Source organism: Mus caroli, chromosome 3 (genome assembly GCF_900094665.2).
Source record: "Mus caroli chromosome 3, CAROLI_EIJ_v1.1, whole genome shotgun sequence".
Taxonomy (NCBI): domain Eukaryota; kingdom Metazoa; phylum Chordata; class Mammalia; order Rodentia; family Muridae; genus Mus; species Mus caroli.
Window position 1 is genome coordinate 139,140,987 of NC_034572.1, and position 14,070 is coordinate 139,155,056.

A 14,070-nucleotide genomic window follows, 5' to 3' on the forward strand; every position below is an offset into this window, starting at 1 on the left:
TCCCCTCTCTCTCTCCTCTCCTCTCTCTCTCTCTGACAGAATGCTAAAGAATGTCTTAGCTAAGAGTGGTAGTTGTAATCCTAGCACTCAGGAGGCTGAAGCAGAAATAATCAGTTTCTAGATCAATCTGGGTTGCTTAGCAAGTACAGAGCTAACCTAGGCTAGAAGGTGAGACCCCGCTCTCAAGGTAAAAAAATTAGCTGTAAAACTTCGTTAGTTTTTGAAAAATTACAGGACCTGTTTTTTCCCCCCTTAAGATTTATTTTTATGTGACTGAGTGGTTTGCCTGCGTGTGTGCCTGGTGCCTGCAAAGGCCAGACGAGAGCATTGCATCCTTGGCACTGGAGTTACATATGTTTGTGATTCCTGTGTGGATGCTGGGAACTGAACTAGGGTCACTCTGAAGGACCAGCCAGTGCCCTTAACCACTGAGCCACCTTTTAGCCTCCTGCCTTTTTCCCCCTAAGATCACTGAGACATTAACTATGGAATTACACATTAAATGTGAATAATGTGGCATTTAATTAGCTTTCTTGAGACAAATGTCATTAGCTGGAAATGTAAACAGTAGTAGTCTTATTCAGAAATACAAGTGAGACTTGAAGTGGGTTATGACGACGGCATTTGTAAATTGCTGTGGTGGTGACAGGAGCCAGCCTTGGCTACATAGTAGGTTCAAGGCCAGTCGGGGGTACATGAGACCCTTCTGCAAACAACACGTTGTAGTTGTCTTATACCTAGCTGAGAATCCCTGAGAAGTTAGGTGGCGGCAGAAGGGTCCATGTTTGGCTCCTTTCTCACTTGCATCTGCCTGTTCTGTTGCAGGCCTGAAGTGCAGCAGCTGTGAGCCCTTTGCAGCTGGAGCCACCAACAACCTCTCTAGGAGCAATTCAGATGAGAGCAATCTCTCTGAGAAACAGAGAGCATCCACTGTCGTGTACCACCCGGAGGGAGAGTCCAGCACCGCTCCCTTCTTCTCTATGGAGTCGTCATCCCTGAACTTGCCAGTCCTGGAAGTTGGCAGGACTGAAAACAGCAGCTTCTCTTCAGCCACTCTTCCTCGACCTGGGGACCCTGGGGCTCCCCCTTTGCCCCCAGACCTTCGGTTGGAAGAGGGGGGAAGTTGTGGAAACTCAAGTGAGATGTTCCTCCCCTTACGGTCACGGGCTCTTTCACGCCAGTGATACATCACCGCCTAGTTGTTTGACTAGTGATGCAAAATGCTGTGAAGGGTCTCATCTTTCTATACAAGCCGCGGTGACAGGTCACTCACATTCCATGCGTGCCTTTGCAATCACAGTGCACACATTCTCTGTAAATAGGATTTGTTAGGGTAAAGAAGCACTCTAGGGGCGGCGTGGTGTAAATCATGGTGGTCGTGACTTTTCCATAATGTCCTTTCTTTTTTATTAATTTTAGGTGTTTGCGTATTTTGAACTTTTTATAAGATTAATTTTATCGGAATATTTCTCAATTTGAGAAAACAACTTGTGGATTGGGAATGATGTTTTTTAGCACATTTATGCTACAAATTTTCGCTCTGATTGCTTTTCCCACTGATCTGGCAGTACAGTTTAGCAGTAAGCTATTCTGTTTCAGGAAAGCTGGGCACCGGGAAAGCTGCTGCCGACACACTCAGGAGAGTGCCCCACTCCTTACTTCTGAGAAGCCGACAGGCTCTGAGGAGACACCTGGTGGCATTGAGCCTGGTGACCTCAGTGGGCCAAAATTTGAGTGTCTTACTTTCACAGGCTTTGAGTCCTCAGTCTTATCTTAAAGGATGTTATCCTGGCAGGGCATCACTTGTAATTAATGGATAATGCTTGTAATTGACTAAAATCCTTGCTCTGAGCCTTTTGTTCTGACTCCGAGAGCACTGCCATGTGGAGCATGGGTGAGCAACTAGAGGAACTGACAGGATGTGTACAGTGGCCAGTGTGGCTTTAGTGTTTGCATCAGGCAGCCACCAGCTCCATCCATGTTTTTACTGCGTTACAAAGTTTGACTAACTTTACACATTTAAAAAATGCTGATTGTCTTCATTTAAATTATAATTTTACCTATTTCTTGGCATCTAACTCCTATACATTTCTATTATTTAAAAATTAAGAAATGAAAATTTGCTATTAACAATAAAGTTTTTTTAATGTAGTGATGTGTCTGAGTCAGAAATTCAAAATGTCTGATTTTCAAATGTCTAACACTTTTTAATATACTGGTTTTAAATAGAAAATATTTCAGAGTTAAATGTGGTTGTACATGTGTGTGAGTCTGCACTTAGGGACTGAAGCCAAAGAACCATGAGTTTGAGGCCAGCCGTGGTTATGGAGTGAATCTAGGTTGGCCAGTGTCTGAGTTAGGGTTTTACTGCTGTGAACAGACACCATGACCAAGGCAACTCTTATAAGGACAACATTTAATTGGGGCTGGCTTACAGGTTCAGAGGTTCAGCCCATTATCATCAAGGCGGGAAAGTGGCAGTGTCCAGGCAGGCATGGTGCAGGAGGAGCTGAGAGTTCTACATCTTCATCTGAAGGCTGCTAGCAGAATACTGACTTCCAGGCAGCTAGGATGAGGGTCTTAAAGCCCACCACACCCACAGTGACACACCTACTCCAACAAGGCCACACCCTGGGCCAAGTTTATATAAACCTTCACAGCCAGAGTCCATAGTCTGTAAAAGTGGCAGGGAGGAAAGAGGGAGAACAGGGGAGTATAGAGTGAGGGGCTGGCTTGACTCGGTAGCATATAATTTGTTTTAAGTTAGTAGACCCAGTAGTTAAAAAGTTACTTTTCAGGAATATCAGATTAACACAGCTTAAAAACTCCACTCCACAGCCGCTTTTGTATTGCCTTTTTCTAAAGTCCTACTTTTGTACATTGTAGGCTTAACAGAAAAATCGACCGTAAGTAATTACCATTTCCTTATGGTTACTGTACTTCTAATATTGATGATAACTTGTTATAGCTTATGAACCAATGTTATTAACCAAAGTCCATATTGGGTCCTCCATTACATAACTTGAAAGTTTTAGAAATGTATAATGTTGCATGTCATCCCAAAGAGCGGCATAACCAAGTAACTTATTTTCACTGCTTAAAAGCATAACCTTTCAACCTCCCTTCTGTCTCAACCCTAGCATCTCTTCTTTAGACATTTTCTAGAATGTCTCATTGTTGGGGCATAAAGATGGAAGCCTCCTCAGGCAGTTTCTGGGGTTCCTTTATGAAGAGGGTCATCTTTAGCATAGTCCTGCAAGGTCCAACAGGCCAGGGGCGTGGCTGTCAGGAAGTTAGGTTGGCTCTTTGTTTTGTTTTTTAGTTTTTGTTTACATTTTCACTTGTTTTAATAAATAACTGTGTGTGTGTGTGTAGTATATGTGTGAGTACATTAGTATGTGTGCCTATGTATGGAGTCCAGAGGCTGCTGTCTGTTGTCTTACTTGGTTGCTCTCCATCTTATTGTTTGAGACAGTGACTTGTTCAGCCTGGAGTTCACCATTTGGCTAGACAGGCAGCTCCTGGGATTCCCCCTGGCTCTGCGTCCCCAGGCCCTAGGGTTTCAAATGGACCACTACACCAACTTTTATATGGGTGTTGGGAACCCACACTCAGGGGGGTCCTGTGTGTGCAGTAGGCACCTTACTGAGCCATCTTGTAGCCCTTGATGAAACTTTTTGAGTTTAATTTTCTTTTCAAGGTCAGAACTTATATTTAACTCCCATCACTACAGACGACCAACCAGTTTACATAAAAACTTTCAGACTGTCTATCCTAACTGATCCAGAAGCAAAACATGTTTCTCCTCACAGGCTGTCCTATCCTGAAGCTTCCCAGCCCATGTTACCTTTAGTTAATCTTCACTTTATTAATAATTAATGCCGGGCGTGGTGGTGCACGCCTTTCATCCCAGCGCTTGGGAGGCAGAGGCAGGCGGATTTCTGAGTTCGAGGCCAGCCTGGTCTACAGAGTGAGTTCAGGACAGCCAGGGCTATACAGAGAAACCCTGTCTCGAAAAAACAAAAAAAAAAAAAAAAAAAAAAAAACCGGGCGTGGTGGCGCACGCCTTTAATCCCAGCACTGGGGAGGCAGAGGCAGGCGGATTTCTGAGTTCGAGGCCAGCCTGGTCTACAGAGTGAGTTCAGGACAGCCAGGGCTATACAGAGAAACCCTGTCTGGAAAAACCAAAAAAAAAAAAAAAAAAAAAAAGAAAATGAAAGAATCGAGCTGGGCGTGGTGGCGCACGCCTTTAATCCCAGCACTCGGGAGGCAGAGGCAGGCGGATTTCTGAGTTCGAGGCCAGCCTGGTCTACAGAGTGAGTTCAGGACAGCCAGGGCTATACAGAGAAACCCTGTCTCGAAAAACCAAAAAAAAAAAAAAAATAATAATAATAATAATAATTAATACAGGTCCATTGTCTGCTTGTGGACGTTGTACATCGTGGTGCGCACTAGGCTCCGCACCACGATGTACAACGTCCACAAGCAGACAGAGAAACCCTGTCTCGAAAAAAAGAAATACTTATTTTATGTAGATGAGTATAATGTAGCTGTTTTCAGACACACCAGAAGAGGGTGTCAGATCCCATTGCAGATGGTTGTGAGCCACCATGTGGTTGCTGGGAATTGAACTCAGGACCTCTGGAAGAGCAGTCAGTGCTCTTAACCCCTGAGCCATCTCTCTAGCCCTCAAGTTTAGATTTTTAATGCTAGAGATTCTTACCTCATCTGAGAGCCTTCTGCCAGTCCAGCATCTTGATGCTGCTCTAAAGTTTCCTGAACATCCTGGGATTTCACTTGTCCATGTAGCTGCCCTATGGTTTTTCCCCAAACCCATTATATAAACAAGCACGGCTACGGGTGTCGGAGCCTTGTATATTCACCCCCATTTCCCCAGACTCACTATATAAACAAGCACAGCCACGGGTGTCAGAGCCTTGTACATTCACCCCCATCTCCACCACGCGCTGAGATTACAAATACACACCACCATGCCCAGTTTATATGGGTGCTGGTACTGGAACCCAGCACCCTCTGCTTGCTAGGCGAGCTCTGCCTCCTGAGCTGCACTGATTTATTTGGCTCATGTTTCCGGAGGGCAACCGGAAGCTCTGAATGAGGCCTCCTCTGGACCGCTCCTCGCCCGTCTTCCCTTGGTTGGACTTATACTATATTTGCTGCAGTAAACTATAGCTATACATGTGGTTACTCAGCTTTCAGCGGGTTCTACAATTCTGTCACATTACCAGGCTGGAGGGTGCGCGAGGGGACCCCGAATTTGCTAATGGTGTCAGATCTGAGGATGATTTGGGTAACCCCAGGACTTTGTACTTTGGGAACAATTGTATCTCTGTCAAGTCTAGGTACTTGGACGGAAGGAACTTTTTCTAGAAACACTCAGACCTATTATCTCAGAAATTACAACCCAGCGATATTCCTTGATGTACTCCAGGGACGGTCACCGAAATAAATACTAGGAATATAAACCTGAACAAGGCAGTCTAGCCCATTCCGTTACCAGACTTCGTATTTTTCTGTCGAATTTAGGAGATAAGAATCAGACCAAATGGCAAGTTATTAATGACTGTGTCACCTCTGACCAGACATTCTTAACTGGAATCTAAATATTTACAATGATACCAACTAGGGGGTGGGGGCTGTAAAATTTCAGCATTGGCCTCTAGTTTGTGGCAATCCTCCGGTCTCATCCTCTCAAGTGCTGGGGTTAGAAGTGTGCACCCCCACCCCCTGCTTGCTTGTTCTTATTGTTTGGTAGACAACGTCTCCTGCACAATATTAGCTGTTTTAAAAGGGCTTACATGCACCTCGCTGGCCCTCAAATTTGCCTAGGATTATAGGTATGCATGTTTGGTTTTTCTCTGCTTTAAATTACAAGCCCAGAGTGTGACTGTGGCCACTGATTTCCCTCCGGGTATCCTAAGGCTCCCGCTGCTTTTTCCCAGGGATCCCTAAGAAAAAGCAAATAAATAACTTGCTTGAGGACTGTGGAATCCCCGCCTCCAGCATCCTTCCAATCTCCGCCCAAGAGTAGGAGCGCGGCTCCGCCGCTAGGGGACACAAACGGATCACTCGCCAGCCTAGGGGGCGGGACCAGCCATGGCTTCCGGCTTCCGGCTTCCGGCCGAGAGAGGGTGGGAACCCGCGGCCGTCATGGCAGCCGAAGAGAAGGACCCNTTGAGCTACTTCGCGGCTTACGGGAGCAGCAGCTCCGACTCGTCGGACGAGAACAGCGAGCCGGAAGACGCGGGTCGCAAGGAGGCGGCCCCGGCTCCGACGACGGGAGGCCGCGGGAAGCAGGCGGAGAAGCGGCTGCCCGGCCCGGACGAGCTGTTCCGCAGCGTGACCCGCCCGGCCTTCCTCTACAACCCGCTCAACAAGCAGATCGACTGGGAGCGGCATGTGGTGAAGGCGCCCGAGGAGGTGAGATCCCCGGCCCCGCGGCCGCCCCGGGGCCCGACGCCCGCCCGCTTGCCCCTCCGCCCGCCCGCTCGCTCGCCCGCCCCCGGCTCGCACTCAGCCCGCGCCGCGCGTCCCCACGGCCCCGGGAGCCCGGGGGGTGTCAGCCCGGGCCCGCCCCTCCGCGCTCCGGGGTCCCAGCCGGGCGACGACTAACGGTGGTGACTCCCCGCCCCCCGCTGCAGCTTCTCCCCGAGACCCCTTCCCTTTGACGCCGAAGTGCCTGCGCTGCTGCCTCCAAGACAGCGTCTCTGCTGCAGCCTCCTGAAGGGGTCAGCCTGGCCGTAGTATCTGGGACTGGATCCTTCTTTGGTAACTAAAAGTTATTAGCTTTATTTATCCAGGGAACCCTTTGACTTTTTCACCTAACAGTGTTGTGATGTTGATGGAAAAAAAAAAAAACAAAACAAAAACAAAGTGTCTTTTAAGCCTAAAGGATTTTTAAAAAGAAAGAGGAAAGTCAGCCAGAAAGATGAGCAGGGAGGTGCATGCGCTAGTATCCATCGCGGGAACCTCGGTTCGTCACAGGGTTTCTTAATGTGCTTACTCGACAGCCTCCAAAGGAGTTCAAGATCTGGAAGTCCAACTGCGTGCCGCCCCCAGAGACCTACACTACCGAGAAGAAGCCGCCGCCGCCAGAGCTGGACATGGCGATCAAATGGTCGAATATCTATGAAGACAATGGAGACGATGCCCCACAGAACGCCAAGAAAGCCAGGCTTCTGCCNGAAGGGGAGGAGACAGTGGAATCAGGTAAGAGGAGTGCTGTTTAAGATTTCAGCACTCAGAAAGAAGAAAATCCTTCCGGACAAAGTTTACGGCCTAGTGAGTTGGAAGGCTTGTCCAGGGGTTGTCCAGAAATGGTCTTTGGATACTAACGGTCTTTCGATCATTCGAGTATTTTGTTTTGTTTTTGTGCGAGGCAAGGTCTATGTAACCTCGATGTTCTCGAATTCATTATGTAGACCAGTCTCTTGAGTGAGGCCAGCCTGTCTCTGCCTGGTACCTCAGTGCTAGGACTGAAGGTGTGTGCCAGCGACCCACGTTTTCGCTCCATTTGTAAGGATTCTGCCTGAAAGTAGTCTCAGGTCTCTGTATGTGGGCTTATGGTGCCTTATTAGAGCGGCGGGTGTTAACTCGCGGGTCCTTGTCCTGCATTTGTGACCCCCTGAAGGCTTCGCTTCTGTTGAGGCACCAGTGCTTCAGAGCTAATCAGGGTTGCAGAGTGAAACAGCTGCGTAGGAGCGGGCCTGGAGTGGATTTCCTTGCCTTGTTGGTAATCTCATTTCTGTCGTACTTAGACTGCTGCAGTAATCTCTCCCTGCAACTCTCTGTCTCCAGCTGTAGCTAGTGGTGAGCTTCTACAGTTGATATCTGATTGTGTAACTGGCTTGCCCCAAACCTCTACAATCTGAAGAGAGCTGGAGAGTTGTGTGACCCGATCAGTCCCCCTCACCACCGTCATTTTGGAGCTCCATCCCAGCATTTTTATCTTGAAACTCAGACCTGGGTGGACCACACTGGGATGGGTTCTTGCTTTGGTGGGTATTGCACCATAGTCTGGACTGAATGCTTTAAACTCTTGGCTGGTAAAGCCATTCATCATACAGAAACCAAAGTGGAATTTTTTTCTAGTATTTACTCTCCTTTACCTGGGATGTGCTAGTGCTGCTAGCTTGTGTGTGGCTGCTTTTCACAAGGCCTTCTGCAATACAGTTTGTCAGGCAGCAAGCTCTGATCTGGTCCTGTGTGTGGCATAGGCTACTCTAGTACATTGTGAGCACTCAGAGGCTGGCTATTAGACTGAGCTCAGCGTTTTAGACTGTCCTTCTAAAAGCCATTTGCTTTTTTGTTAAACAAATTTCTGATCTTCCAATACAAGGGCCAACCATAGAAAGAGATGTTTAAGAGAAGGGGTGTCTGCTGGCAGGAGTCTACACACACACGCTTTTGATCTGTTTGGCAAGGCTGAAGATGACATAGCTGAAGATGACCTTGAACCCCTGTTGCCCCTGCCTTTACCTCCCTGGCACTGGGATTATAGGTATATACTATGCCCAGGTTTTGGTTGTTTTGTTTTGTTTTTTAAGATCTTAAATAAAGTGTGAATTTTAATACATTATTGTATGGTACTTTGATTAAAAGATATTTTTGAATAAAATAATCCTTATAGAGTCCCTCAAAACTAGAATAGGTAAATATGAAAATGAGAGCTTAAGACTTATCCAAGGTCACAGTTAATACTTTTAATATTCTTAGCTACTGACACAGGAGTTACTCAGAGTTGATTATCCCTTCGTGGCAGATTAGAAAACAGTCTGACAGGAAGGAATTTGCCTACGTGCACACCATTAGGAACTGACAAATTAAGACTTAAGTTCAACCTTGAAATAGGATTTGTGTCTTTTTTAAGCTGAGGTTGCTCCCTCCCTGTTTCACCGGTTAAGAACTAACCATTCTTCTCCGGGACCAGAGTTGGCATCCAGTTGTTGCAGTCTAGCGCTCTTACATCTCTGTCCCTTGAGAGTAAAGACCAAGGAAGCAAGAATCCTCTGTTGTTAATTTTTGGGTTCAATTATCAGAAATTCAAATAAATGGCAAAAGCACCCATTTTACCATAGCTAGTTCTATCCTTTTGATTGAAAAGTGAATGTCAGCTGTGGAAAAGGACAAAAAGAACTCGTTTTTTTCTGGTTTAAAGCCACATCGTATGACTCAAAAGTCGTCCTGAGTGAGGCTGAGGATGTAGCACAGTCATAAAGGGCTTTCCTCACACGAGTGAAGACCTGGATTTGATCCCAGGATCTACCTACAAATGCTGATGTAGTGATGCCTGCTTGTTATCCTGATCCCAGGGAGGCAGAGGCAGGAGAATCTTTAGGGCCTGAAAGCCAGCCTGTCTAACAATTGGTAAGCACCAGACAGAAGAGAAACCTTGTCTCAGGAAGTGAGTGGGGTTTCAGGGGTGGCACGCACATTAAAAATAGATAAATATTAAGTTGTTAATTTGGACTTGTATGTTGGTTACTGAATATAACTCTTGTAATAAATAGCCCCCCTCCTTTTTTTGAAATTGGGTCTGACACTATGTAGCCAGATGGCCATGAACTTCTGATCCTCTTGCCTCTGCCTCTCAAAATGAGATTACAAGTCTGTACCATCCTTCCTATTCTGTGGTCCTAGATGTTGAACCTACGGTTTTCTGTGTGCTAGGCGAACACTCTACCCACTCAGCCACATCCTCAGCCAGTGCAGACTCCCGTGCCATATGAAGTTGCTGAAAATATTAATTTGCCTGACATTTTCTCTTTGTACATATGTGAGTGTGGAGACCAGAGGACCACCCTGGGTGTCAGCCTTGTCTTCTACCTTGTTTGACTTTTTCTCTGCCATTCATGTATGTATGCCATGTCTGGCTGGCTTTAGAGCTGGGAATTCTGTCTCTGCCTCCCACCTTGCCATGGGAGCTTTGAAATGACAGACGTGTGTTAACTGATCAGGCTTTTTGCAAAGGCTGTGAGAATTCAAATTCTGATCCAGCGCCATCTCTCTAGCCCCTGACATTTTTTAACCTATAGTTTGTAACTAATTATTAAGCTACCTGGCTTTTATTTTACCTTCCCATATTCTTCTTCCTCTGGTCATTTTTGCTACTTATGATCAGAATATAGAGGAGCTAAGAAAGGTTAAATCAAGCCTTGCCCCTCGCTGCCTAACAGTGCTTCTTCTTTAGCAACTGTGAAATGTTTATAAGTAAAACTCAGATGGCCATAGCTTTGTTAACCAATAGCTGTCTGTCCTGCCCTGCTGTTTAAGGCAGTTCCTAACTGTGCCACTAGAGGGTGTGAGCCTTCGTGCTTCACTCATTGGAACTCAATTTTTCAATTGTAGTATGTGGTTTCAGTTTTATCTGTAGGCTTACCTGTAGTGTCAGAATAAAAGCAGAAATGTCCCTTATTAATGTGTGTTAATGTGTTTCATGGAAGTCTTCAAAAATGCTTTCAACTTTTCATATTACTGTTTCTGAAAATAATTTCAAGGTTAACTTGATAATTAAGCTCTAGCTAATTGTTTTAATGGGTATAGTGGCTTTACACCAATATCCCTAAACTTAGGAAGTGGAAGCAGGGGTGTCAGACATTCATATCCAGCCTAAGTTACAGATTTTCTTCACATAATTTGTGCTTTAACCTTAGCAGTTAGGTTAACCTTAGCATTTTTAAATATGAAGGCATCTTAAAATCAAAATCGTTTATATGTCATCATATTATACCTGTTGGGCTTTGGGTATCATGTTGATCAAAAAGTAAACTTAAGCCAGCATGGAGGCTCGTGTCTGTCAACCTAGTACCTAGAAGGCTTGAGGCAGGAAGATTATGAAACCAGGCAAGTCTGGATGACATAGGAAGGAAGGGGATGGGGAGTAAAGTCAAAGACAGCTAAGGGTGTTTAGTATAGAGTGGTTGTCTGAAAGGCATAGGCTAGGGTGGAGTTAGTCCCTGCTCTGTGCAAGTAGGGAAGTCAGAAGCTATGTTTATGTATGTAGAGTTCTTCTGAGGTGGGATGGTGTTGAGATATATATATATATATATATATATATATATATATATAGCCCAGGCTGGCCTCCTGTCTCATCCTTTGGCTGGGATTCTTTACAGCACACATTCATTAAGGGAGATGGGAATTAGCAGCTAATCTGTGCTGGCCTGTGTTTATTGAACCACTTAAAGTGCTTGGTTTTTTTTTGTTTTTTCTGCTTTTTCAGGATTGACATTTTTATTAATGGAAATTTTCTGTGTCCGCAGACGATGACTGTGTGGGGCAGTGGGTACTATTTACTATATTGTTCAGTAGTCTTCCTTCATCCAACTTTCCCTTAACTTGAAGGTGGAGCCTGCTTATTCTGTTGCCATTAAGATGTTCTGACCTCCTAGGAGGACTGGTCCAGAATTAGAGCAGACGCCTGCGAGGTTGTCTGAACCTTCACTTGGGCTTTTAACCTCAGAATGTGTGGTGGGTTAATAATAATAAGACTGGAGATGAAATCTGAGAGGACAAGTCACGCTGGTGGTCACTTGGCACAGCTAGAAGATGTATGCTTTGTAGAAGGAGCAGTGCTCTATGCTGTGAAGCATGGAGTGTATCTAAATGGATGTAGTGTTTGTGCTGGACAGTTTGGGGAGTGAGTGTCTCAGAAAAGGCTGGTTTTCACCAAAATATATTATGTGACGACATTATTAACTTGCCTCTAAAAGGTCAGTCTGCAAATATTATATTGCTGCAATTAAAAAAACATTTTATATGTAATTTAATATCAGTTTTCTAAAAATTAGTATTTAGTTTTTATTGGTATTGCTTTAAACATCCAGTGAGTAACTGTTTCAGCATAAAGCTGAATGTGTGTTTTGTTTTGATTTTTAGAGACTTAATTAAGAAAGCTCTCTTCTTTCCCTCTTCAAGATGATGACAAAGATGAGCGGGCATCTAAGATTCGCAGAGTGGAGCCAGGAGAAGCAGCCAAGAAGAAGAAGTAGAGAGTTGTGACTCCTGAGATGTGTCGTTGAGTGGAGTGTTTGCTTTTGTGCGTTACTATGACAGACATCTCCNTGAACGTATTTATGTTAACGAACTAATGAGTGTCGCCTCAAGACTTTCCACTGTAGAATTCACTTTTTTATTTAAAACCTGTATGTATTTACAACTCTAATGGTGACCTGTGATTGTGAACTGACAGTACTTGGAAGCATTCTGGCTATCACAAAATTGGTGACAGGCTTTGAGAGTTTGTCACATGGACATGCCAATGTTCTATGAACCTTTTATAAAGGAATATATTTTTAAAGTAAATATATTGTATTGTACTGTGAACTTGTGGGTGCTTCTCATTAGTATCTGTACAGTGTAAATAGATGATCATGGAAATAAAATTACTTAATTCAACCTTGTTATTACTGAATGCCACTAACATAAGTATTTGTGACAAGCAGCCTGCTTGCCCTGTGACATTTTGATTCACAGTGGGGATTAGCATGTAGGCAGAGCCTCCCATGTTCAGGTGCCTTGTGCATACTTCTCTCCTACAGTCCTGTGAAGAAAGCAGACGTGAGAGTCCTCAGGTTTGTGGTGAGAGCTTGAACTGGGCAGAGGGATACACAGCAGTGAGTGAAGAGGACTGACTCCACAGCAGTCAGATGAAGCCACCTGACTCGTCAGACTTCAGTCGTTTGCCAAGAACATTATCGTCTCTGCCATGTGCACTTGTATTGGGGAGGTCTCCTACTCTGATTCTGCAGCTGCACTGATAAATGCCTTATAGTGTGAGTATTCATTTCTTCATTAAGTAGACCGAAGATGAGGCTCCTCTGTGAAAGATGAGCAAATTCAGAAAAGAACATAAGGTAACCAGTTAAATTTGAATCTGTCTGAGTATATGTGATATAAGAGACACATTAAAAACCATCTGAAATTCTAATTTAACTCAGCATCTTGTTTATTTGGGGGTCTAGGGTGAAGCCTAAAACCTTGTCCATGCTAGGTGAAAGCTGTACTAAACTACACGCCTGTCCTCTGGCACCTAGGGCTTTCCTCTATCCATCCCTATGTTAATGCTTTAAATATAGCAAGCAAAGCAAAACAAACCTCCTTTTACTCTGGGACCTCTATTCTTCCGGTCTCTTCTCCAGCTTTCCTGAGGCCAGCGCACACTGTCCTCTTACTCTTCTCACCAGTCTGAGGCACATGCAGACACGCCGCTGGTGTGGGGGATGCTTCCCACATCCTCACACTGTAAGGTTTGCCTCAGGCCTGCACTCCAGGCCCCACACAGTGTGTCAAAGCCACGCCATTTCCCTTCTCTCATCTTTGCCCAGCTGGGCCATCTCTTAGGTCTGGTGAAAACACCCTGTCTTTTTGTTTGTTTTGTTTTGTTTTGTTTTTCGAGACAGGGTTTCTCTGTATAGCCCTGGCTGTCCTGGAACTCACTTTGTAGATCAGGCTGACCTCGAACTCAGAAATTCGCCTGCCTCTGCCTCCCGAGTGCTGGGATTAAAGGTGTGCACCACCAAGCCCGACCTCATACAGCTCTTAATCTAGCTGTAAGTGATGGTTTAAGTTCCCAGGTGTGCTTTAAGGTGCATCATTTCAGCCTTGTACCCTTTGCTTGACCTGGCTCTTCTCCAGTGACCTAGTCAACTCCCTAAGAGCCAGCTCAAGTGTCCCCTCCTTCATATTCAAGACTGATTTCTCTCTATTTGCCACTACTTCTATGTCAATAATAAGTGACGAGCCAAACAGTTCCACATACTTACTGTAAGCCAGCCAGGCTTCGTGCTGTGCACTTTACAAGATGGACAAGCATGTTTAATTTGATAAGATGGTTTATTAACCCTTTTCAAGAAAATGAAGTACAAAGAGGAAATTACTCAAGGGTGGAGGAGATAGCCCAGTGGGTTTAGTAAACTGGTGCACTGGATAACTTGAATCCAGTCCTCAGAGTACACATAGGAAAAGCAGCTTCTACAAGCTGTCCTTCAATCTACATACACATGCATGCCCCACACACACAAAGAAAAGGTTTTTGTTAATGTTTAAAAA

The 14,070-nt window shown here is 45.1% G+C and overlaps 2 protein-coding genes across 3 annotated transcripts in view; both read left to right on the top strand.

The window, feature by feature from the left end:
- Positions 1 to 2,151, top strand: part of Bcl10 (BCL10 immune signaling adaptor) — an 11,919-nt gene extending 9,768 nt beyond the window's left edge. The window contains exon 3 of the mRNA XM_021157734.1: positions 826 to 2,151. Coding sequence (XP_021013393.1) covers positions 826 to 1,184 — 359 coding nt within the window. The 3' untranslated portion in view covers positions 1,185 to 2,151. The remainder of the gene's footprint in view (positions 1 to 825) is intronic.
- Positions 2,152 to 6,004: 3,853 nt separating this feature from the next.
- Positions 6,005 to 12,949, top strand: C3H1orf52 (chromosome 3 C1orf52 homolog). 2 transcript variants are annotated; one of them, XM_021158483.2, is made up of 3 exons: positions 6,005 to 6,441; positions 7,032 to 7,230; positions 11,899 to 12,949. In XM_021158483.2, exons 1-3 carry the CDS (start codon positions 6,118 to 6,120, stop codon positions 11,904 to 11,906), a joined length of 531 nt encoding a protein of 176 aa, XP_021014142.1. In that variant the 5' UTR covers positions 6,005 to 6,117; the 3' UTR covers positions 11,907 to 12,949. The 2 variants fall into 2 exon arrangements, with proteins under 2 accessions (XP_021014142.1, XP_021014141.1); XM_021158482.2 differs by having other exon boundaries at positions 6,008 to 6,441; positions 11,938 to 12,949.
- Positions 12,950 to 14,070: the final 1,121 nt, after the last annotated feature.